Consider the following 23,903-nt stretch of genomic DNA (forward strand, 5'->3'; position numbering starts at 1 on the left):
GAATTCTCTGTTTATTTTCGACGACGTGGCGTGCGACAAGCAAGATAAAATTCGCGAGTATTTTTCGATGTGCCGACACAAGGCCATCGACGCTATTTATCTCTGTCAGACATACTCCAAGGTACCCAAGCAATTGATACGTGACAATTGCAATATTGTCGCGTTGTTTAAACAGGATGACATGAATTTACGTCACGTTTATGATGAACATGTCTCACCCGACGTTTCATACGACACGTTTAAACAAATTTGTTCCGAGTGCTGGAAAGAAAAGTACGGCTGTTTGATAATTGTCAAAGATTTCGACGTAAAAAACGGACGCTACCGCAAGGGTTTCGACAAATATATAAAAGTCGATATTTAATTGTCGATAGAAACAGTCATGAAGGCGACGTCCGCCGACATCGCCGACGCGGCGCTAAAAAAAAAAGTAAACGAGTTGTCTAGATCTATTCGAAAGAAGTATTTAACATTAAAATTGGGTAAGAGCGAAGAGGATGCGTCAATTCGGAAGCTTTTCAAACCCGTCAGCGAGCCGCTAGAACGTATAGCAAAAATAAAGCTATCACCGTCACCGGCAGAAATAAAAACTGAACGTCGAGGTGTCAAGCGGGAACACAAAAAGGAACCGAACGAAGAAACAAAAAATAAGGTTAACGTATCATTTTTGCCTATGGAAGAAATTCAGGAAACGCCGGATCCCAATAAGAGCGTTGAGATGCAAAATATCGATGAGGAGGAAGATGATGTGTTTGACACATCGAGCGTGGCCAACGCATCCCTTCAATCATACCTGGAACAATATCCAGAAATTTCCCATTCATATATTCAAAATTTATGGGTAAAATCGCCCGACACCGATATTGTTTACGGACCCGTTTACGACAAAATATCATCCAAATGGTTTCTCGGCAATAAATCGCTGGATTTTCATCAAGGATCTGGCGATATTATTGTAGACGGCGAGAGATATTCCGGTACCCGCGGCTTGTATAATTTGGTGTTTTTAAAAGATCCCATAGCATACACAAAAGACGATTTGGCACAATATAAAAAAATAATGGAGGCTACCCAGGTGCACAGGGACGCGATCGGACGTCTGAAAGGCGCATCGACTGTACCAAAATATACCAAGGTCATCCGACCCTTAATAAAATCTCAGTCGCGTTCGTACTCGTACAGCGGTCAAGGTTATAATATGCGTTATAATGACGCTCCTACTGAATATGTATACTGGGACGACGTCAATGAACTCGTAGAGCGTCTGAAATTACTAATCGCGTCGAAACACGCAGGCAACACGTCTCATGATAACGAAATAGTTTCAATCGTTGAAGAGCTAAAAGAATCAGGTTTTATACGTTAGTTTAACGATGAGTCTGGACAAGTTTGGACGTTCTAGCGCGCTGCGACGACCCTTCACTAATACTGTGATTAGAAGCGCCCTCGACTATATGCCAGACGGAAACGTCAATATGAACAATTTAAAAATTTGCAATGTCCAAACGCCTAGCGACGACGGTGACGTGGCTAACAAAAAATATGTGGATGAGACAAGTAATTTATTAAAAATTGCATTGAGAAAGATTATTGGACAGAAACTCGAAGCGTACACGAAAAGATTACAAATTGAAGACAAAACTAAATTCTCGCGTCTTGAAGAACAACTGAAAATGAGTAGCACTACACTCGAAAATGAAATTATGCAGTTTCGCGAAGTTTTCCACCAAAAGCTAAGCGAAATGAGCGCAAAGAAAGATTTGGAAAAGCACATGACAAAAGTCGCCGTTTTGTCACAGCAATTTCATGATATTGTAACCAAAATGGAGCGACTTACGAACGAAAATGAGAATATAATGAAGGTATTGAAACAAAGGGTTTTAAATCCTCCATCGCAACCGAACACACATTATGAATAAAGAGAAGGTACAACTGGTTCGAGAACTGCACAAGCCGGCACGCAGAAATTATGCTCGCCGCCGGACTATAATACGAGGGATGGATGACCTGTGGCAAGCGGATCTGGCCCAATTAGATCGCTACAGCAAACAAAACAGAAATTTTAAATTCGTGCTGGTTGTGATAGACTGTTTCTCAAAATATGTATGGTGTCGCCCGTTGAAAACCAAAACCGGGGTCGAAGTCGCCAAGGCGTTTTCCAAAATTCTCAAGGACGGACGGCACCCTCAAAACTTGCAAACGGATCTCGGTAAAGAATTTTACAACGACACGTTTCTGAAACTTGTGGATAAGCATAAAATTAACCACTATAGTACGTATAGCATAAAAAAGGCCTCAATTGTCGAACGGGTGATACGTACCCTCAAAGAGAAATTGTTTCGACATTTTTCTTTACGCGGGACGTACAAATGGATCGATGTGCTCGCCTCTATCGTTGATGAATACAATAACACAAAACATAGAACGACGGGTACGAAACCCATCGATGTGAGTAAGAGCAACGAAAAGAGAATTTTGAAAACCGCGTATAGTAGCATAAAAATATTCGGTCCTCGTAAACTTAAAGTCGGCGACATCGTTAGAATCAGCAAAGTCAAGCACGTTTTCAACAAAGGTTATACACCGAATTGGACCACGGAATTGTTTAAAATTGTTAAAGTACGGGTTACTAACCCCGTAACGTATTTGCTTCAAGATATGCAGGGTAAACCCATAATGGGCGGATTTTATGAAGAAGAATTGCAGAAGACAGTTAACCCGGACTTATATCTCGTCGAAAAGGTGTTGCGCAGACGAGGCAATATGGTTCTCGTGCGCTGGTTGGGATTGGATAAGTCGCACGATTCGTGGGTAGACAACGTAGACGTTTTGAAATAAATTTAGTCTCGATTTAGAAGTTCTGACATAAATACGTGTATATGATGGCTCAAGAGAAAATTGTGACATCCAACGAATTGTATAATTTATTGGAAAATTTCGAGTTGCAATTTCCTTCATCAGAAGTGCTCCCGTCCAGCTTCGTTCCTGTAGAGCAACAAACCAAAAAATCTGCGACCAAACGAAAACAAAGTGCGTCGGTCGTATCCCGCAAGAAGAAGAAGAAAACTACCACAAGTGAAGCGTTTGCAGCTCCAACGTCATCCGCTGATTGGCTCGAAGTGTTCACGGACGGTAGAGAAAAAAGTGTCATTTGTGAGGCATTCAATTTAAAAAGAAACTTGGCGTCTCAGTTGTCGGGATTAGAGTGCAATATCAACGAAATTGAAACACAAATTGCGCTTTTTAATACAGACTTGCAAGTGGCGCGGATGCAAGCTCAAGAGTGCAAAAGAAAACTAGAACAATTTAATAATTTAGCATTTAACGAAATTGTAAAATAGTAATAATGTATATAATAAATAAATTATACAATTACAAACTTCTGTGTAATTATTATGCGGTGTTGTGGTGGTGGTAAAAAAGAAAATAGCGTCTAAATATATACATGTTTATTCTTGTTGCAATACAATGGAATACAATCAATACATAAAAGTCTTATCTACAGTTACATATGTTATAATAAAACCACAGTATTAATAGTTCAATGGACTATCAGAAAAGCGTAACTTTTTTCCATATTTCCTCTCATCGTGAAGCATTAAATTACATTCATCTTCAGTTTCTACAGTGAACAAAACTTCTTCAAAGCAGCTTTGACACCAAAATTGTTTATCGTGATATACATCATTCAAATTATTTATATCCAGCTGTAAATGATAGTGATCCAATAAAAGTCTAAAATTTTTCTTTTTAAATTTTTTAACTAGTTGAAATATAAAGTGACAAGATTTACAAACTAAAATTTCCGAATATTTTATCCTGTAATAACTGACCCATAAACAGTAAGCGGATTCTCCGTCAAAATCAATGGTTGGAGTTGCCAAAATGCTATTTCTGTAAGACGATCCAAATCTCTTATTCAACAGAATGAATTCTAAATTTAATAAAGAATTGCCATCAGACTGGAGCGCTAATTGTTTAAGGTACTTCCATCTATATTTCGAATAATATTTAAATATTAGTATCGTTAGTTTCCAAGGCAAAGGTGACTCAAGCAAAAAATCAGCACTACACCTAATATTTTCGCAAATTGTTATAATACAAAGGCTTTCTAATGTAAGTTGTTTGACCATAATCTGTAACAAAAATATATTAAAAAATAATTACGGCACTTTATAATGTCCCCACGGAAGCGTTTCATATGAATTCGGCAAAAGATAACGTTTATCGTCTAAAGGACTCAAGGCAACTTTTGTTTGTTCGATGCTAAATACATTGTGAGTGTATGAACGAATGGTTCGTTGAGTGGCGTACTTTTCCCTAAAATTTGTTAAGCATTCTACGTAGTCATCAAATGAAATTTTATTTTTTACAATATTGTACTGAATACCCTTTGACTTTTTAACTACCGAACCCGTTAAAATTTTGAAAGTATACATTTTCGACCTTAACCCCGCATAATGACTAATGATGGTGCCATTAGTCTCATCCTTCATCAACCCCAAAACCTTTTTGTTGATTTGCGGTATATTATAGGGATTGTCATTAGGATAATCAGACGTGTCAAATTTTTGTTAAATCGGCCTTAATAACGCTTTCATATGCGTCATAACATTTGATATTATAAATGAAACTGTCCGTATCCATGTATTGAATTTTACATTTTTCGGGACCCAAATTTGGAAGCATGTAATTATAATGAAACTCGTACATGGTCGTTTTCGACAAATCCAATATGGACATTCCAATATAAAGTGGCTTATTAAAGCAAAGTTCCGATTTTTTTAATTCTATAAGCAACAAATTGTTATCAAGTATGGTTCTACTGTGAAATCTAGGACTAGAAATTAAATTTTTCGCACCGTAGCGACCATCCCACGCTTTAACAAATTTAACAATACGATGCTTGCGAATGTTTTCCATTGTTTTACCGTAAGCGGCATTATTAAACAATTTGTATAAATTTATACCAAATTTTGTCTTTGCTTGGGTTCTTAATTTATTATTATGATCGATATAACATTTCAACCAACGAGATTGGTTAAATTTTAATATTTTGTGAATTTTCTTTAGTACGAGACCGTTTTTGAGAGCCTGTTTTAAATTGCGATAGTGTATGACGTATTTTTCTTTATTATACAAAGTAGTCATTAGTTTTGGTAACTTTGAATTGGGGGGCACTCGATGTTCGGCACAAAATGGAAAATCTCTATGTGTGTCATGTAATTTCTGCGGGTATTCCAGGTCTACCTCTAGGATATATCCTTGGGAAGATTCATCTGGAATGTTCATGACAGTAAATGAATCAATCTCTTGATGAGACATCCAGTCGAATCCTCCGTAAGGAAGAGGCTCGCACATGGCCTTGCCATAGAGGTTATTGACGTCAAAGTACATGATATAGGAATCATCCCTGGATGAATCGTAGTTGGGCATATATTTATTGTTGGCCTCCGCATATCTACCAACACACACCGAAATTCCACCTCGTATAGCCCGCTCGATAATCATAATTTGGTCAATGTCGCACAACGAAGGATGATCCGTTACCCATTTCAAATTTATTAATGTTAATCTCTAAATAAATAATATTATTTAAAGCCCACCCGGAATCACGTTCCTGAAACTCTGACATTTGATTTAAAATTTTATCTTGCACATTTTCAACAAACCAATCATTCAATTCTGTTCCTAAATCAACTACAGCATTTCCGGTACTCAGATATTTAACATCAACTTCGCCTTGGACATCATTTTTTGCCTTAATAAATTCACCGCAAAATGTGGTATTTACTTTCAGCAATAAAAATTTCTTTAAAATTTGACTAATTTTTTGTTGAAATATTGGACGAGAATCGTTTAAAAATTGAATTAAATCTTTATGAAGTAAATTAATTATGACACCAGTCTGAACTCTTCCCTGGAAACACGACGCTACCGATTCCCATACAACCATTTCATTTGTGTTTGTCTCGCGGCTACTACTTTGTAATCCCAATCCAAAATGCTTATGTTGATAATTAAGAATAATTTTTCTAATAGCTTTCAGATGTTGAATTGTAGTTTGTAATTTTCTTTTTAACCCAATAGATAAATCCTTTTCGTTAGAAACGATTTGGTTGCAAGATTCAATATTTTTACTTAGTCTCCTAAGCCACACATCACTATCTCTAAGAGTGAACTTGTCGGAAATATGCTTTTTTAATTTTTGTAAGGTTAAAATTAAGATTTGCGCTCTATGAATGATCTGCTTTACGCGCATCGTGGTTTATTAAATATATAACAGTAAATAAGACTTACCCTGTATAATATGTTGATTAATTTTGAATTATTTTGAATTTCTTTAAAGAGTTGGGCTTTCCAATATCTTTGGATCCCTCGTAGACCAGTTTGTACTGCCCCGACGCAAAGTGTTCTAGTCTCGGACGGAAAGCTTCTGTCACGCGAGTAGGAAGAAATACTACGGAATTTTCTAATTGCAGCAACACGGAATTGCCAAATTTTGTATTAACAATTTTGGCTCTAGTAATTTTAAACGGAACGCCTATCGGCAATTCATGCAGTTTGACAATCGGCTGCTCAAAATCACCTTCTGCAAGACAGGTTTGATTCAGTTGACTTAAGTCCATCTATAAATTATTATTAATTATTTTATCTCAAAATAAAAAAAATAAAAAAAACTTACGCTTAAGATTGCTGCTATTCTATTTGCGGTTACGGGTTGAGAGTACTAAGATGATCTTTAAGACCTTTATAAAATAATAACAAATGTTAAAGAATTAAAATAAGACAATAAAAAAGGTACTTACTGCTTTTTTGTACGAACACCAAACCACTAAGTTAGCTTCCACGTTGCACGAATAATACCAAAAACAACTACTGACAAAACAGAGAAAAATGAGATGTATTTATACGGTGCGAGAATACTTTCTAAAAGTTAACAAACGAAGACACCTCCACATGCGTTGCAACAAATTTTTCCCATTACGTTAATCCCACGGAGCAAATATAAAGGGGGCAATTAATTATTATTCTCAACAAGCAAAACAACTCGACATTTAGACTCGGCGCGTTATGAAATTCCACATCCCATACGGAGATTGTAAAAAATGAAAGCAAGTTGGCCTTGATCTTTTGCGGCAACATACGTTCGTCCAACGTCCGAAGCGGTTGCGTTCCCGTGTGAAAGCGTGTTGACCTTGAGACTCCTACCTGCACGGTTGTCTGGCGACAACATCGCGTCTATTCAAATCGGCGTTGGTGCTTGTGGGTAGAAGACCTTTTCGACTTTTAATTCAACCATGGAAGGGAGTGCATGTGTATAAATACGTTGCATGTGTATTATAGACTATATTCAGTGCAATGAATACAGAAGTGCGATGTCCATTTCCCTACGACCCTACAACTGGTAAGTTTTATATTTTAATTACCTTTATACAGTGCGCGTCTTTTCTTGTGGGTTTCAGTTTGGGTTATCACTTTTTTGGTTAGTTTCTACCTGTTTTAAAATATGATACTCATCTTTTTTACGTTGCATAATAACCGATTTAAATTGAGTGTTTTTAATAGCTTTTAAATGACAGTGAATGGAAAAGGGAATTTTGGCTTTTAAAAAATAAACAATTTTTAAATTTGTTTCAAAAATGTTTTATTTTTTGTACTAAAAAATTGCAGTTTGCCTTTTTGACAATAATAATCGAATTAAATTGAGCGTTTTTAATATCTTTTAAATGACAGTGAATAGGGAATTTTGGCTTTTAAAAAATAAACAATTTTTAAAATTACTGAAAGTTTTGTTTCAAAAATGTGCGTTTTATGGGGAAAACGCGAAATATATACATATTTTTGTTTATTTTTTGTACTAAAAAATTGCAGTTTGCCCTTTTGACAATAATACACTTACATTTAAATGACAGTGAATTGAAACGTGAATTTTGGTATGCGCGTATAACTTAAAAAACAATTTTTAAAATTATTTGATAACCCCCCTTTTTGGAAGTTTTGTTTAAAAAAAAAAAATGTGTGTTTTATAGGAAACGCTACATATCATACTTTGTTTTGTTCTAGAAAAAATCGCGGTTTGTCCGTATGACAAGTCGCATATTATGTTGGCGCATCGCTTAGGGCGTCACATATTCAAATCACACAAAGAGTACCGGGGGTTAGAATTCCCGGTACGACATGAAACGACAAGGGAACATCACCAGCAGCAGGAGCAACCCGGTGGATCAAAAGAAACAAAGGAGCAGCAGGAGTACCCGGGTGGGTGGTCGACGGAGTGGGACGGCGAGGAGTGCACTTCGTATTTAGATTTCCTCCGGGAACGGGAAGAAGAACAACGCAAGGAACAGGAACAATGGGATGGTCGACTGAATCGACATAAAAAGAAGAAGAAACTCCTCGCCAGACCAATTTTATAAATAAAATAAAATAAAATGTATTAAAATTCAAGTTTATTTAATTATCCTCCCGATCCACCGCGTCACCGCGCCGCACCGTCACCGCCCTCTACCGGGGGGGCCTACGACGGTCGGAGCGCGCGACATCTAGCAGCGACGGGCGGAACCGGGGCAAAACAGGACGCTACACAAGCGCGCGACATCTAGCAGCGACGGGCGGAACCGGGGCAAAACAGGACGCTACACAAGCTGGGTGGGGGGCGGAGCGCACTCTGGTAGACAGGGGGGACACTAGGACGCCACGCGCGGGGGGCCCCCGCTGCGGGGGGGGGTTAGGAAATTGAGGTTATGTACGGTTTCTGTTGCTTATATCGGCACTATACATCTACTTCACGGAAATCCTACCGACTGCGCCAGTTTTCGTCGTGGAAAACGAATTTGATTTTTAAAAAAACTTTATTCAAGCGAGATGACAAAAAAGCTAGCGACGTGGTTCGCACCGTGGTTTTATACAGACAAATTGCTGACGCTTTGAGAAACAAGTAATATAATATGTATGGGAACCTTTACTCAGCAGTTTACAGTATTAAAGCGTTTATAACTCCTGCGTGAAATTCACAGCTGCGAGTAAAATTTCTGCAAAAACGCGAATAAACTTCTTGTCGAGTTTTTTTTTGTGTCGAAAAACGTAGAAATTCGATAAATACGAATAAATTTAGGAACGAAACTTTGCCGGCGACGTCGCGTTCGGTTCGGTAAATTAAGCGCGGCTCGAATACAAAATTGAATTTTTTTTCCTCTCGAAAGTTTCGTTAAAATTCTCCGGTGCTCGAGAGCGGGACCCCCGGCGGAACTCCATATTGTCTGGGATCTTTCATCGAACATTTCGACGCAATAACGTACGTTTGTTTGCCGGAGTCGAGTGGTTAGTGCATTAATTTTCCGGTCGCTAGTTCCGCCGAGAGGGTTCATTAGGGGGGTCTCGACTAAGGGGGCTTCCCCCACCGCACGGTCTTTGATTTCACTACGTCATTTTTGCGTCAAATTAATTTGCCCGTTTACCAGTTCGTCGATGCGAAATGTAGACTTACGCGAAGTGGAGAGACAATTGGGAAGTGGTTATTTTTATCTAACCCTCGTATTTATTTCATTTGCCAGCTTAAGCAGTAGCTCGTTATACTATAAAACCATTTTTAAGTCTTAGAAAACACGATGGATAAGGCAATCTAAAACCTACGGCATTCAGATTTCGATATGGAAAGTTAAGGTTTGCGATTAGCCTATCACCATAATATAACGACGAGCAGCATCTTTAAATACCGATATCCAAACGGATGTCAGAGCTCTAGCTATTTGCAATATTTTGTTCGAACGGATGCAATATCGCCTCGGATATCGATTCCATAGTTACGCAGAGTATATCCGATGAAAATTGAATTTTTATCGCGATTTTCAACGTCGGAAAGTTCTAAAAATTTGCATAATGGAAAAGGCATAGATCTATTTCCCGGGGAAGCGAATCGAACCCGCCGAACTTTTCAGAGTCCAGGAGAACCTTTAGTTGGCAGACAAATTTTCAATAAAAAAAACGGAAATGTGAGTAAGTTGAGTAACTTGAGAGTGGTTTGTTTCGGTTTTGTTCTAGAAGCTGTTAAAAATGAAATATATAACAAGGGAAAGGGAGTAAACCGGAGGGTTTGAATAGGCCCGACGTTTGGAGCATCTAAAATACTTTGGCAATATGTTTTGCGCGCCGACAGCTCGACGTCGTAATTATACGTATTTCCCGTGGAACTCGAGCAATGCGCTGGAGATTTGTCTTTATCAATCACCCGAAACGTCAATCTTAACTATAAACGCCCCATAATTACCACAATTCGCCGAATGCTCGCGAGATCTTCAACCCGAAGAGATTTATTATATTACGGGTGGGTGGCGGGGTGCAATCTCACGAGCATCTCTCGGATGCGACGATTAAAAGCGGAACGTATTGCGTTAACTGCGGCTTATTGGTGATAAATTTAACGAGAGACGTTAACTCGGTGATAGAGCGGCACGTCAAATCTTCAGCTAAATGATTATTAAACAGATGAGCTTGAAAGGTACAAGATTCTCTAATATCGACCTTATTGTATTAAAGCAAAAACGGCGGGAATTGTTACTGAACCGTCGCAGCTTATCTACTTACAGGGTACTCAATTAAACAAGCAAGGAAATGAAAATGGCAAAATTGGACTGTTGGGAACTTTTTTTCTATTCTGTGTGAGGAGTCATTTAAAATCAGTTCCTAACCTACCTTCTTGGCGCTCAAGTGTTTTAAAGGCCTGTAGCGCTCTTATTTATCACAATTTTGAATAGACGTCCTAAAATGTGTTCTATAAAATCAAATGATATAAATTTTAAAAACATTATCCATTATGCATTGTGTTTCACGAGAGCGTGGCAATTATAAAAATATATTTCTTCAAAAGGAATGTAATTTGTTGGGAAAAGAGAAAATAAAAATAAAATGTTTTCCCATGAACTCCTATTTGTCCATCTGCTGCCTTAGAAATAATTATACCACTTCCGTTAAGGTTTTCTAATATCAATCGGTGCCACATTTACATTTTAAATGACATTAATACGCTGCTTGCTCAGAAATTCGCATTTGTTGTTAGTAAGTAACAAATTTGCTTTTTCTTATTTAGCTTCAACCGATAAAAAAAGAATAAAAATGATGTAAAAGTAAACCTCCAGTCTGCAACAACGGAAGACATAAGAAGCAAGATGAAGATTTGGGTAATCAAATATGGCCGAAATTTGAGAGAAGCTTTATTATTATTAGCATAACAGTTTGTTCAGTATTTCGAGATGTATCTTTAATTAATTTAGAGTAATTAACGAATATCCTTTAACAGCTTATTTTTCGCAAATAAAAGACAGAATTAATCAATGTTGGTTCCAAACTTTCAATTTTTTCGCAACAAATTTTTGTAAGAATATCTGGAGCGTTTCATTTTTGTAATGTGCCGCTTTTATCAAGTACCCGGTATAATTGAAAACATTTAACGAAATGTTTATTTTCGTGCTATATCGATTGAAACATATTTCCTGATAAAACTTGTATCGAAATTATTATAGTGACGATGGCATTCGCATAGTCCGGTGGTGTTTTGTTAAAAATATAAATTTGCGCCACTGCTAATGTTTCCGAAAAAAGAATTCAACGACATAAAAAAAACGCAGAATTTATTGAAAGAGATTTTCAAGAACGTTTTACATAAAATTTTTATAAATACTAAACAATAGAAACAAAACCAAACGTAAGAAAATAATTTCAATGTTTTTAAATGGAACACCCTGTATATTTTTATCCAAGATTGAAGTCGATTGTCACCCGATTTCAAAAACAGATAGTTAATGACTTGCGTATATCTTTTTTACCGATATTAATAGTGCCGGTATAACTTATTAATATTCCGAATATTATTATTCCGAAAATCAAAAACAAGAAATAATTTGCCTATACAGGGTGTTCCAGTATAATCAAAGAGGTAAAGTGTTATTTTCGAATTTCTGAAATGACCACAAGAGCAGTAATTGAATTTTAAAATTAGGTGTTTACAAAAATTTCTGATATTAACAATAGTTAAAATGACACAACTTCTTTGATGCTGTTCAATCTATCACTGTAGTAGCAAATAATGGCTGGTTACCTTAACGCCCGGCGACATATTCGCAAAAAAATCTGAGGATTGCGAGGATATGACTTTTTTAAATGCTAAAGAAGCTCCCAACAACCCATTTTATCCATTTTTTACTAAATAACGCACTGGTTTATTGAAGACCAAATCATATTTAATATCCAAATAAAATTTTTTGTAGTCCCTGAGTGTCTTCTAGCACTAGATTACGATATGAACATGTACATAAACATTTAACAAATTTAAACTAGAAATGAATGTTTGTGTCAAGAGAGATGTCTTACTCATTAGTTTCTTCATCAATTGGTTAGTGATCGAGTTGGTGATTAGGTCCAAAACTGGAAACTTCAAAACGGAGTAAATAATAAGATTAATAAGAACATTTTATTTTGATTTTCAATATCATGTAGCATCCTAAATAATAAATTAGCGATTTATTTGATAAATTAGAGATAATTGGACATAAACAATAACCCTTAAAGTGGGAAATTTTCCAATAATCCAAATTTATTTTTTAACGTTAAATTCTTTTATTTATATAGCTTAGAATAAAGATATTGAGCTGCGGTTCTCACTGGGTTGTTGGACCCTTTGCCGATCCAATGACATAAAGAAATCCTATAATAACAGTTATTCTTTTTTCAGAAAATTATTTCTTTTCTTATGACGGACAGTGTCAGCTATTGACAAGCAATTTCTGAATGACTCAAAGGTTATTAAAATGCGTTAAGCTTTTTTGGAGATATGTACATTTATTTAAGAAAATGTTAAAACAGTCCCCACCACTTTCCTTGCAGAGATAGATCAAACAGCATTAAAAAAAGATTTGAATTTGTCTCAGCTTTAAAATAGTACTCATATAACCATGGTTAGCATTAACAATTTTTGTTGAAACCTAGTTTGAAAATTAAAGTTACGCCTCCTGGTAGACATTTCAGAAACTCGCCAATAATACCAGGATTTTCTCTTGGACGATTGACTTTTTTTTATTTCTAGGACCTCGTTGCCTGAGTATTTGCTATTTAAAAAAAGTTAAGTTTTTATATTTTTTATCTTTACGACAATCATTTGCTTTTATTAAAGTATTATTTTCAAATCCTGTACTCTGAAAGTACTCATTTGTATAATTTTATACTCATCCGTATTTCTAAAACATTTTTTTAGATTACTAAATTTTTATTTCATTAATTAAATATTAAAAATTATTTTGACAAAGCACGTCAGAGCGTGCAAACTCCAGCCAGCAGTTTGACAGTGATTTGAATTTCACGCTCGCATATGCCTGCCTTTTCCGGCCCAATTGGGAGGCCGTATTATATTTTATATATATATATATATATATATATATATATATATATATATATATATATATATATATATATATATATATATATATATATATATATATATATATATATATATATATATATATATATATATATATATATATATATGTGTATATATATATATATATATATATATATATATATATATATATATATATATATATATATATATATATATATATATATATATATATATATTTATTTATGAGGAAAAACATGATGGTATGTCTGTAGAAGTGATGTGTTCTAGCTTACGTCCTCTAATTAACCTCCCAGTGTTCGAAGTGTTTTCGGAGCGCGAGCATTGAAGATGCCAAGTGAGATTTTGGCGAAACGTCTGCAGGATTCCAGTCGGAGTTCAACAAGCGAACGCATGATATCCCGGAATATAGTGTCATCACATTTTTCCATCCGTGGATCAATACGTGAATATATATATATATATATATATATATATATATATATATATATATATATATATATATATATATATATATATATATATATATATATATATATATATATATATATATATATATATTTCAATAAGTTTACAGTACGGGTAGTAATTTAGAAAGAATTTTGTGAAGAGGCAATACAAAAAACTGCTTGGTTATTCCAAAGTCAGATGGCTTGCTTTCACTACAGCATTAGAAAGCCTTTTGCAATTATATGATCCATTAAGTCAATATTTTTGAAGCCTTGACAAATGTCCTAAAATTCTTTCAAAACGATATGTTAGAACTTATGCTTTATTTTATTTACAGGCAGGCGTCGTTGTTTCATAAAATTACTCTGCAAATTGAAGCAGAAAAAATTTCAGCACCACAAGTATTGTATTATATTAAACGATTAAAATTTAGTAAATCAAGATTAAACTATGGATTTTTACCACTAATTCTCTAACCACTAATTTTCTAAACTGACCGTTTTGGAAAATACGAATATATCGAAGAATGGACAGTGAATTCTAGAGCATTACATTGTTTCAAAAGAACCCTTCTAAATAGAAAAATTGAATGGTAATTTCAAAGTTTTAATAGAAATTTCCTTATGTTGTCCAGGCACTAATGCTGCTGTTAAAAGGGTATTTTCAGTAGGGAATGATTACTAAAACAGTGATTAGCAACTTTCTGGAATAATATTATCTGCCGTCTTAACAGTAAAATTTAATATCCAAAATGAAAGTTATTCGGAAGTGGTTACATTATTAGACGAACCTCCTCATTTAGCAAAATGAGAAATGTATCTTTTTAAACGAAAATTAAAGTTTTTATCGTTTTTTCTTGTTTTTTTTTTCACCTGCAAAATGTACTCTTTATGGACAAAAAAAAGTTGGTAACCTTACTTTCATTGATATCTTCAAAAGAAAATAAAAAATTTTTAGTTAGCCATTTTACAAAATGCTGTAGGTGGGTGACAACACATAAATTACATCTTTGTGCATGCAAGGTGCGAAAAAAGGCAGTATAAAGTACTTTCAAAGTCTGAAAATTATGCAGGCAGAATTTTGAAAAATTGGTGTTATGCTCATATATACTATCGCTTATATTTCCATTTTTAGCAAAGAAAAGTAAAACATTATACGACATTATACACGAAATACTTTTCGGATTTCTAATAAAAAAAGTACAACAGGAACCAATTGGGAATTTTTCTTTTTCCGTTGTCGGAGCAGTTTTAATATTATGCCAGCGGAATGTACATATTTGTCCTGCCCGCCGATGCCGGAGAAATTTAAAATTCATACGGCGGCGAAACTTTTCCGAAGGTAAAAATTTTCTTTCCTCTGGAAACGAAATATTCGAAACACACACACGCGCGCGCGCGCCCGGACGTCTAACAAAAGTTTTGAAAGCCACTTCTTGGCGTACATATTGGAAAAGTTAAGGGCCGATACGTTCGATTGGAGTAGCAAAGTATCCGGGTACATTACGGGGGGTTTATTGGCCGCCATGAAAATCAGGGACGTGTTTAAAAAAATTTATTTACACTGCTTAAAAAAATTACATCACAATAAGTTTACTTCCCGCTGAAAAATAAATAAAAGGAAATGTTACAAGATGCAGTCAACGGGCACCCGAAGTAACTTACTAGCTTCCCGCTTTGGCGGACGCCGACGCCGAGGCGGACGCGTGCGCGCTAGCTCCGCCTCCACCGCCCCCGCAACCACCACCGCAACCTCCGCCCGGTCCGCCGCCGAAACCCCCGTGACTGCCGCCGCCGTATCCGCCGTGACCGCCACCTCCGAAACCTCCCCCGCCGGAGCTTCCTCCGCCGTATCCTCCGGAACCTGGAAAATTCGAGCACGCTGTGTTCGGGCCACTAGAATTAAAGATTTTCTATACCTCCACCTCCGTGGCCGCCGAATCCGCCGCCTCCGAGAACTCCCCCGCCGCCGCCTCCAAGACCTCCTCCTCCTCCACCGCCTTTGCCTCCTCCAAAACCACCTATAAAATTTATTACGCATCTCATAGTACATTAAAAATTCTTAACGCCTCACCGCTTCCGAGACCGCCACCGCTAGAGCCGCCGTAACCGCCAGAACCGCCAAATCCTCCTCCGCTTCCTCCGAAACCTCCCGAACCTCCCCCTAAGCCACCCCCGCCTCCCAGACCACCCCCATGTCCGCCTCCTAGGCCGCCACCGTTACCACCTCCTATAATATTAACGCTTCCTAAAATAACAATAATTACATCTTTAAAAAATATATTTAACGTGTCTTGTACCTGTGGCGAACCCGTCGTCACCGCCACCGTAGCCACCGTGACCACCTCCGCCTCCCAACCCTCCGCCGCCACCTAGGCCCCCACCTCCACCTAATCCACCGCCTCCAGCGTGACCTGAATAACCAAAAAATAATAGTTGATTTTGTAAATGGGGTCAAAAAATATTTGTCTAACCTCCGCTTCCTCCGTGGCTGCCAGCACCACCGAGACCTCCGCCGCTACTTCCACCTAGTCCGCCTCCGCCTCCAAAACCACCACCTCCAGAGTGACCTGCAAGACCAAAAAATAAATGGTTGTTTTCAAATAGTGTTAATTTTATTCTAACCTCCTGCTCCTCCGTGACCTCCAGAACCACCGAGACCTCCGCCGCTGCCTCCACCTAATCCGCCTCCTCCGCCCAGTCCACCACCTCCACCTAATCCGCCACCTCCAGCGTGACCTAGAAAACAGATACTGAAAGGGTATGTATTGGGTATTTAAGGATTTATTTTAACCTCCGCCACTGCTGCCACCGTATCCGCCGCTACTGGAACCGCCGAAACTACCTCCGCTCAGTCCGCCACCGCCGGCGCCGCCGCCGAAGCCTCCACCTTTGCCTCCTCCGCCTCCGAGCCCGCCAAACAAGCCCCCGAGTCCACCGAGGCCGCCTAAACCACCGCCGAGGCCGCCTCCAGAACCTCCGCCGAATCCGCCTCCAAAACCGCCGCCTCCACCTCCACCTCCGCCACCACCGCCACCGAAACCGCCCCCGAAACCACCTCCGCTACCGCCGCTTCCGTAGCTGCCTCCCGTTCCGTAGGACCTGCGTTTGCGTATTTTTGGAGGCAACGCTGTTAAGCGCTGGTAAAAAATAATTATTACAGTGAAAATAAGTAAATAATAATACTAATGATAACGACTTTATTCTAACAAAAAATGAACAAAGGCCAAATTGAAGTTTAGCTTCCCATGGTAACCTATTTTAATCTAATCTAACCTCACATTGTAGCCCCTTATTTACATTATAAGGTAGATAAGCAAATCGATTTCTTCAAAAAGACTTTGCAGTCATTTAAAGAAAAATGCATATTCCACAAGAGCGATAACATGATCTTCGCCGGATCTCACTCCACTAGATTTTTTAATACGAGGATATTGCAAAAATTATGCCAGTTTTTGAGACTGGGGATCAACTGAGAAGACTAATTCTAGAAGCCTTTGAAAGTTAGCTTTTTAAACAAATAAATTAACTTATGGCGTAATCTATCTAGTTAGCTATCATATAATCTTTTTTGAAAATTAAATAAACACCCTTTTCTGCGATTTAAACAATGTAGAATGATATTGTGTCGCACATAGTTGTATTCGTAAAAAAAAATGCTATTTAATACGTGGTGTAGCTTTTTCACCGTCCCTATGAAAAAATAAGGTCCATGATTTCGCCGAAAGAAACGTCGCACCTAAAACCTCTCTAAGCTATCTTGTGTACCTCAAAAAGTGGAATAGAGAAAGGGCCAGTTATTGCTTTCGAAAAATCGATGAAAGCGAATTTTTCGAAAGTATACGCGCTTGGCAACGAAACTTAAATCCCGGAAACGGTGCGTGCACAGCGTCGCCATTGGTACAGATGGAATCAGCGTCCAAAGAAAACGTTTTCAATTTTTTTCTGTTCTCCGTTCTCCGTTTCTGTGTAGACGGGGCATTAATTGGCTATAATTTTCGAACAGATTGCCATACAGCCTTTAAATTTGGTTCCTTTCAAGCAGTCCACGAGACATAAGCCAGTAAAAAATGATTTCGATCAAACCCCGGCGTCCATCTTTTTTTTTCGACTGTTTTTGGACATTCCTATGAAACACGATAAGTGTCCGACTTCAAATATGGAAAACAATTAGAGTTCGATTCTCTAACGAAGCCTATTGAAATTGGGGGAGGCTGGGGGGTCGGCAAGTATTTAAAAGAAAATAAAAACTCGTTTGCAAGAGTCCTGAAAGAAAAATCGTTTCTCGAAAACCGTTTAGGTGACCTAAATTTGCAGCTATCAACTTCAGATTTGGCAGATAAGTAGAAGTTCATACCCACATTTAAACTATTAAAGTTGGGCGCAATTAAGCAACGCAAAGTATTTTTTTTTTATTTTAGAATTTTTTGTTTTCCACAAAAAAATTATTTTCTCTAAAACTCTCAACCCTAACGGCAAAATTATTTAACCGACAGACGTGGAAGATCCAGTACTATAACTTTTATTTTAAACGTTTCTTTGATTATATACAGAGTTTTTGATTTATCGACAAAAATTTAAAAGACCCGGAAAATTGTTCTTTTCCAGAGTAAACTATTAGCCGTAAAACAAAATTCGTAAAAAATATATCATATTGGTTTAAACAGTATTATAGGCCACGTCAAAAGCTACAATTTCTGTATTTTCGATTTTCTCGTACGCTGCTCGAGAAATTTGAAAAAATCGCGATGACGTCATTTACGATTACGTCTTACAGCATGCTTTCAGAAAACGAGTATTTTCTCGCCCTATTGAAAAAATTCATATACCAGGAAAAGTGGGAAATCCAGTGCTAGAATCTCTTGAACATTGTTTGAAATATAGACAGGGCGTGTCGATTATTGGCAGAAAATTTAAAAGTTCCCTAAAATTTCCATTTTTGTGGGTAAATTATTGGCGATAAATGAAAAACTGTATCGTTAACTGTGTCGAGAGAGTTTCAGGTTTCGCCTATCACACACGGCACTCGAGATAATCGAAAAAATATTATAAATATTAAATAGCAATTACCTGCAAAAATGTTGATATTTAAGAAAGTTTGCCGTAACTTTGAAGTTCCGCGACACGTGCAAAACACTTTATACATGGTGCATGCACAATAAAATTACATCGATTTTGCGAAAATTCCATAGTGGTCCGCAGGAGCACGATAGAAAAACGATGCTTCCCTGTAGGACAAGAAGCCGTAGCGGCTTTGTGGACTGAGATTGCGAAAGCAATCTTGTTTTAATATATATTTATATAAATATAAATTTTCGTTTTTTTGGTCATGGTGACTTACTTTTCTCAACAACCTCTCTGAATTTACCATTCTTATTTTCGACACACTGTATACGACTATCAAGTATATTACAGACATATGAATGACCTCGAAGCTTTAAATAAAAAGACCTTAATAAAATATGGTTATGTTATTAATGAAGATGCAACTATAACTCACCTGAGGCTGATTTAGGGGTAGTCCGTTCTCTGGTCTAAAATAAACCCCATCGCCGGCTTGATCTATGGGAATAGGTCTTATCAGAAATAAACGGTGCCCAGGCTTCTGGCTGTCTTCAGGGATATTGTTGCTAATGTCATCGTCAACAAACTCCTGCGGAATCCTGTCCTGCGACACCGCGTCTATCAAGTACGCAACGCCGACCGGCCGGACTGCCGGATCCTGCGTCCTGCCTAGGTGCGCGTACAGCAGGACCACCGCTATCCGATGGTACCACTTCATGTTTAATTATGAGTCGGTGCCATCATTGCGGAACTGTTTTATATATTCCGCGCGAAACGTACGTGATTTATAGTCACGATCGGCGTTATGTAATTGCCAGAAGAGTTGTGGGTGTCCGCGGGAATCTTGTTTTCTTAATTTGATGTCGGTTTTTTTCGCTTATAATGGTTGTTGTTGATTTTTGTTTTGGGAAATCGCATTTACGTAGGAACGACCTAACGATTCCAGGGTGTTCCTCGAATTTGATTACCTCAAGAGCGAAGTCCTGGAAATGAACAAAGGAAGACGGCAGAAACAAGTTCGCGGAGTCGAAAAGAAATAAACTGAACTAAACCGAAGGTGTGGGTTTTAAACTTTAATTATTAATACCAGGACGTCGCGAAAGTCGCGGACAATGAGAACAGCGAACAGAGGGTTGGTTTCAACATAAAAATGAGCCGTAGGAACAGCAGTAGGAAGATTCCTCCTGTTTTATTATTTAGAAAAATTAAACATTTGAAAAAAGTGTGAATCATTGTTTCATCTTTTCCTTCTTTTATTTTTTTTGTTTTGTTAATACTTAAGAATAGCCTATAATGTTTAAAAATTAATTAAGCAGCTAGAAAGTAAACATTTTAAATTGTCGAATCATCTAAATAGTCTGATTGTCAAGGGTCTATGAATTTTACGAACTTCGTGAGTTCATGAACAAACTATTTTTAAGAATTACTTACTTTTAATTAAAAAATATTGATCTTTTCCGACAAATACAAATCGTAAAAATCAAACAATCAATCTTTCTAACTACCAAACATTTGCCAAAATGTGTATTTACATTACAAGAAGTTATAGTTGTTATAGTTATAGTTTATGGAAACTATAGTTTTGGTTAGTTCATGAGCCATACCTATAGGTATACTACACTGGCTCTATGATCTTGAGCTTTAGATATTTCGTTGTTTTGCCATGTGTTGTTTCATCTTATCCTATTTTTTTTTTGTTTTCGTTTTTTAATCGTTGTTCACTTAGGGATTAATTTAGAAGCTCTCTTGCAAATATGGATTGTTTCTAATCCAAATGCTAGGTTAATTTAAGTAGCAAAATAATGTAATTCTGCTTAAAATTCTTTATCAGTCGAAAATTATGTAATAACTAAAATATATAGATATGTAAGTAAACAAGAGCGATAAATATTTGTCAAAGCACACTGTCTTCTTAAAAGTTTTGATAATTTCATTTAAAATAATGGACAGAGATGGCCACTAACGAGACTTTCAGATTTTGTTCCAACAAAATGAAATCATACATCAGAGATCTATATAGGGGACACGAAAGTAACACACTATAATTAAAAATTCTAAAACAAAGACTATTTAAACGCTCCCAACACAAACCTAGAGTATGTGCCCAAATTGCACAAGGACATCCGTAAAACGCCCTCTGGATATCTGACGGGACATGAAGTATATCCTAGGGATATACTGCTCTAGTTAATGTTACTAATTGGAACGTCCACAGTATATCCGATACATATATCCGTAGGATGTTTCTTAGGACATGCTAAGGATTAATCTATTGGGTATGGTTTGCGAAGTCATCACTGGAATTGCAGGCTATATTTAAAATCCATAAGTTTTTTTCCAATTAATATTTAATATTTAATTTTGCTTTTGACGGTAAAAGGACTGCCGATTGAAACCATTTTACACACATCTGATTTTTTTCTATTGTAGATATGAAAAAATTGTAGGTATATAGAATATCAAAAATATAGATCAACCTGTCCTAAAGTATCTTAAATATAGAGTAAGATACTACATCTCGAACTACACTCTAAAAGAATAATTTGACAGGTTTTCTGTCATCTTTGGTGATAGCAGGAAATTTAAAACATTTTTTGGATTCGTTGCTCACTCTTCTTGCCTCTTAGTTTAGTTTTGTATGCCCAAATTTAACTGCTCAAAACCCATGAAGAGAAAGTGTATATAGTATAGTATATATAGTATATATGCTAACGTATATCCTAAGAATATCATCCTCCACATGTTCCGGGACACGCGACTGAAATGGGACATTGACCTGGTATACTGGGGATATTGTGTGCTACTTGGGTGTGAGGAACAACTTTTGACGAAATACTTTTAAAACTTGAACACAAATTCAGAAAATCAACAATCCCAAAAACTCCAAAACCGAACTCAGCAATGACAGCATTGACTTAAAATATTGTATACATAACCTAAAAAAGAGTACAAAGTAATGCACATCTAGACGCCAGTGACTAAGACGCTCTTCAAGAAGTCTTTGGATCACAGATCCATTTACGCCCTGTATATTAACGACAATGAAATCCTGACGCGTCTCTGTGTCCTGTGAGCGGCTTTTCCGAAATTGGAAATAAAAAATTAGAATCCTAAGAGCTCCCTCGTATATGGGATGATGCGTTACCGCGTGGCGAATCCATTTTCCGCACGTAACGCTCCTTTGAGCCGGAATAAAGAAACCGTTGATGCGCCCAAATAAAAGGTCGGCTATTTTTAAACGCTCGAATTTAATGCGGAGGGCCTCCCTGTAGATGACGTTGCGGTTTTCAATTCGAACCGTTGCCGTTGGTGTGAAATGTACATATTCTGCGGTTTTTTGGTATAAAACCACATAATTTGTATACGAATGCACGACGCATCTTTAATTTAGTTCCGTTAAAAATAGTGTACGATAGTGTTTCGTGTCGACCAAAAAAATATATTATACAGGCTTGTAAAAAGTAATGGACCGCTCTATATCTTAAAAACTACCCAAGCTGGAATGATAAAATTCAATACCTGGTGGTTTTTGAACATCCAGAATTCTGGTAACCTTTCACTTCTAAAATTGCGAATTTTTCAAAAAACCTCCAAATTTTTTGAGTTCTGTATGTTCAAAACTCTTAGGTATTTAATTTGGATGCTATAAAATAATAAAATTTTGATGTGTAACGTAAATCTGACAACATTGCCGTTAGAATTTTTTAATTCTGCAAGTTCAAAATTCCGTACAGATTCAGTTTTGCCGTTTCAGCTTGAGTTTGCCGATATTTAAGCGTTCCGGTACTTTTTACTGGAAAAGCCTTACTAAATTCGATATGAGCAATTTATTACAACAGAAATAATTGGCGCATTCCATTTAATATAACAAAATTATGACATGTAACGTAAAAGCAGTAAACCTGACAACATTTCTGTTAGCATTTTTGAATTCTGCATCTTGAAGAACTCCCAGGTATTGAATTTTATGCTTCCATCTTTGACAATTTTGGAGATATTAAAGCCTTCCAATACTAGATTACTTCAGCTATACATAATGTCTATCGTTTCTTATCTCCCTTGATTATTTTAAAAACTTTATAGCATTTGCTAGTAGTAGTATATGTAGACCTTAGATATTTTACTCCGTGGCTGTATTAAATAACAAGTGTACTTACTATAGGTCTACACGACCTACAGAGGAATTATTGTATTAACGACAGCTTCAGTTATTGTAATGGTTTCGTTTACCATCATTTTGTATTTCTTCTTTCTTGTGTTGCCCGTTTTTACCAGTTTAGTTTCAGGGTAACTCTAATTAATGTAAATTTTTACCGTTTCATTTAATTTCTACAAAAACATATGCTCCAATACCTGCCAAAAATCAAATCAAAATGTAACAGTACAAAAGGAAACTTTAAAAATTACATAATTGGTTTTAATTTTTTTTTTACGTAAATTGAACCAAAATCATATCCTACTTTGTCAAAGTACGGACTAACTAGAAATAAATTTGGAGTTTATTCACTTTTATATAGAATATGGAATAGTGAGAAAGGGGTAGAGGAAAAGGCATAGCCAAAGGATGTAGAATTAAATTCTGCATCAGACCATCAGGATGTCGTATTTAAAAAAGCAAAGTTGTGCAGGTTTTGTACGTCATGTAAGTGGTCACGTCACGTATAGTGACGTAATCAAAAGTCAAAAACTAAAGGTCGTAGGAAAAGTATAGTATGCAACACGTTCGGTAAACTTTTTAAGTCACTCGTTTATTATACACTCGCTCCGCTGCGCTCCGCTCGTATCAAATAAACTCGTGAGTCAAATGCCGTTTACTGCATTTGTCGCATAATATACTATCATTGTAATGTTATGGCATGTATTTGTTATGGAAACTTGTTTCAGTGGCGCATTTATACTAACGGACACACCAAAACGCATCAAATATTAGATCAATCAAATTGATATACTTTGTAAAAGCTCCCAAAGTTTCAACAACA

The 23,903-nt window shown here is 36.7% G+C and overlaps 1 protein-coding gene and 1 long non-coding RNA gene across 3 annotated transcripts; both read right to left on the reverse strand.

Moving 5' to 3' along the window:
* Window positions 1-3,459: 3,459 nt before the first annotated feature.
* On the reverse strand, window positions 3,460-8,437 carry LOC132707741 (uncharacterized). The gene is made up of 4 exons (XR_009619770.1): window positions 6,810-8,437; window positions 6,686-6,749; window positions 6,301-6,629; window positions 3,460-4,136 (listed from the first exon to the last, which is right to left on the reverse strand). It is a non-coding gene; the product is annotated as an uncharacterized LOC132707741 (long non-coding RNA).
* A 6,962-nt stretch (window positions 8,438-15,399) lies between these two features.
* On the reverse strand, window positions 15,400-19,679 carry LOC132707775 (uncharacterized). Of its 2 annotated transcripts, none has more exons than XM_060679716.1 (9): window positions 19,361-19,679; window positions 16,655-17,000; window positions 16,486-16,599; window positions 16,335-16,430; window positions 16,161-16,274; window positions 15,935-16,090; window positions 15,780-15,881; window positions 15,526-15,724; window positions 15,400-15,463 (listed from the first exon to the last, which is right to left on the reverse strand). In XM_060679716.1, exons 1-9 carry the CDS (start codon window positions 19,640-19,642, stop codon window positions 15,454-15,456), a joined length of 1,419 nt encoding a protein of 472 aa, XP_060535699.1. In that variant the 5' UTR covers window positions 19,643-19,679; the 3' UTR covers window positions 15,400-15,453. The 2 variants fall into 2 exon arrangements, with proteins under 2 accessions (XP_060535699.1, XP_060535698.1); XM_060679715.1 differs by having other exon boundaries at window positions 15,935-16,108.
* Between the last annotated feature and the right edge of the window lie 4,224 nt (window positions 19,680-23,903).

The sequence above is a fragment of the Cylas formicarius genome, unplaced genomic scaffold (genome assembly GCF_029955315.1).
Source record: "Cylas formicarius isolate icCylForm1 unplaced genomic scaffold, icCylForm1.1 PGA_scaffold_9__14_contigs__length_23061073, whole genome shotgun sequence".
Classification (NCBI taxonomy): Eukaryota; Metazoa; Arthropoda; class Insecta; order Coleoptera; family Brentidae; genus Cylas; species Cylas formicarius.

Bases quoted from the DNA above. Each gene is read 5' to 3' on its own strand.
- LOC132707775 (XM_060679715.1), bottom strand. From the start codon at position 19,642: ATGAAGTGGTACCATCGGATAGCGGTGGTCCTGCTGTACGCGCACCTA. The intron at 16,431-16,485 runs GTTAGAATAAAA...TTGGTCTTGCAG, and splicing joins AGGTCACGGAGGAGCAGGAG to GTCACTCTGGAGGTGGTGGT. The intron at 16,275-16,334 runs GTTAGACAAATA...TTGGTTATTCAG, and splicing joins CAGCCACGGAGGAAGCGGAG to GTCACGCTGGAGGCGGTGGA.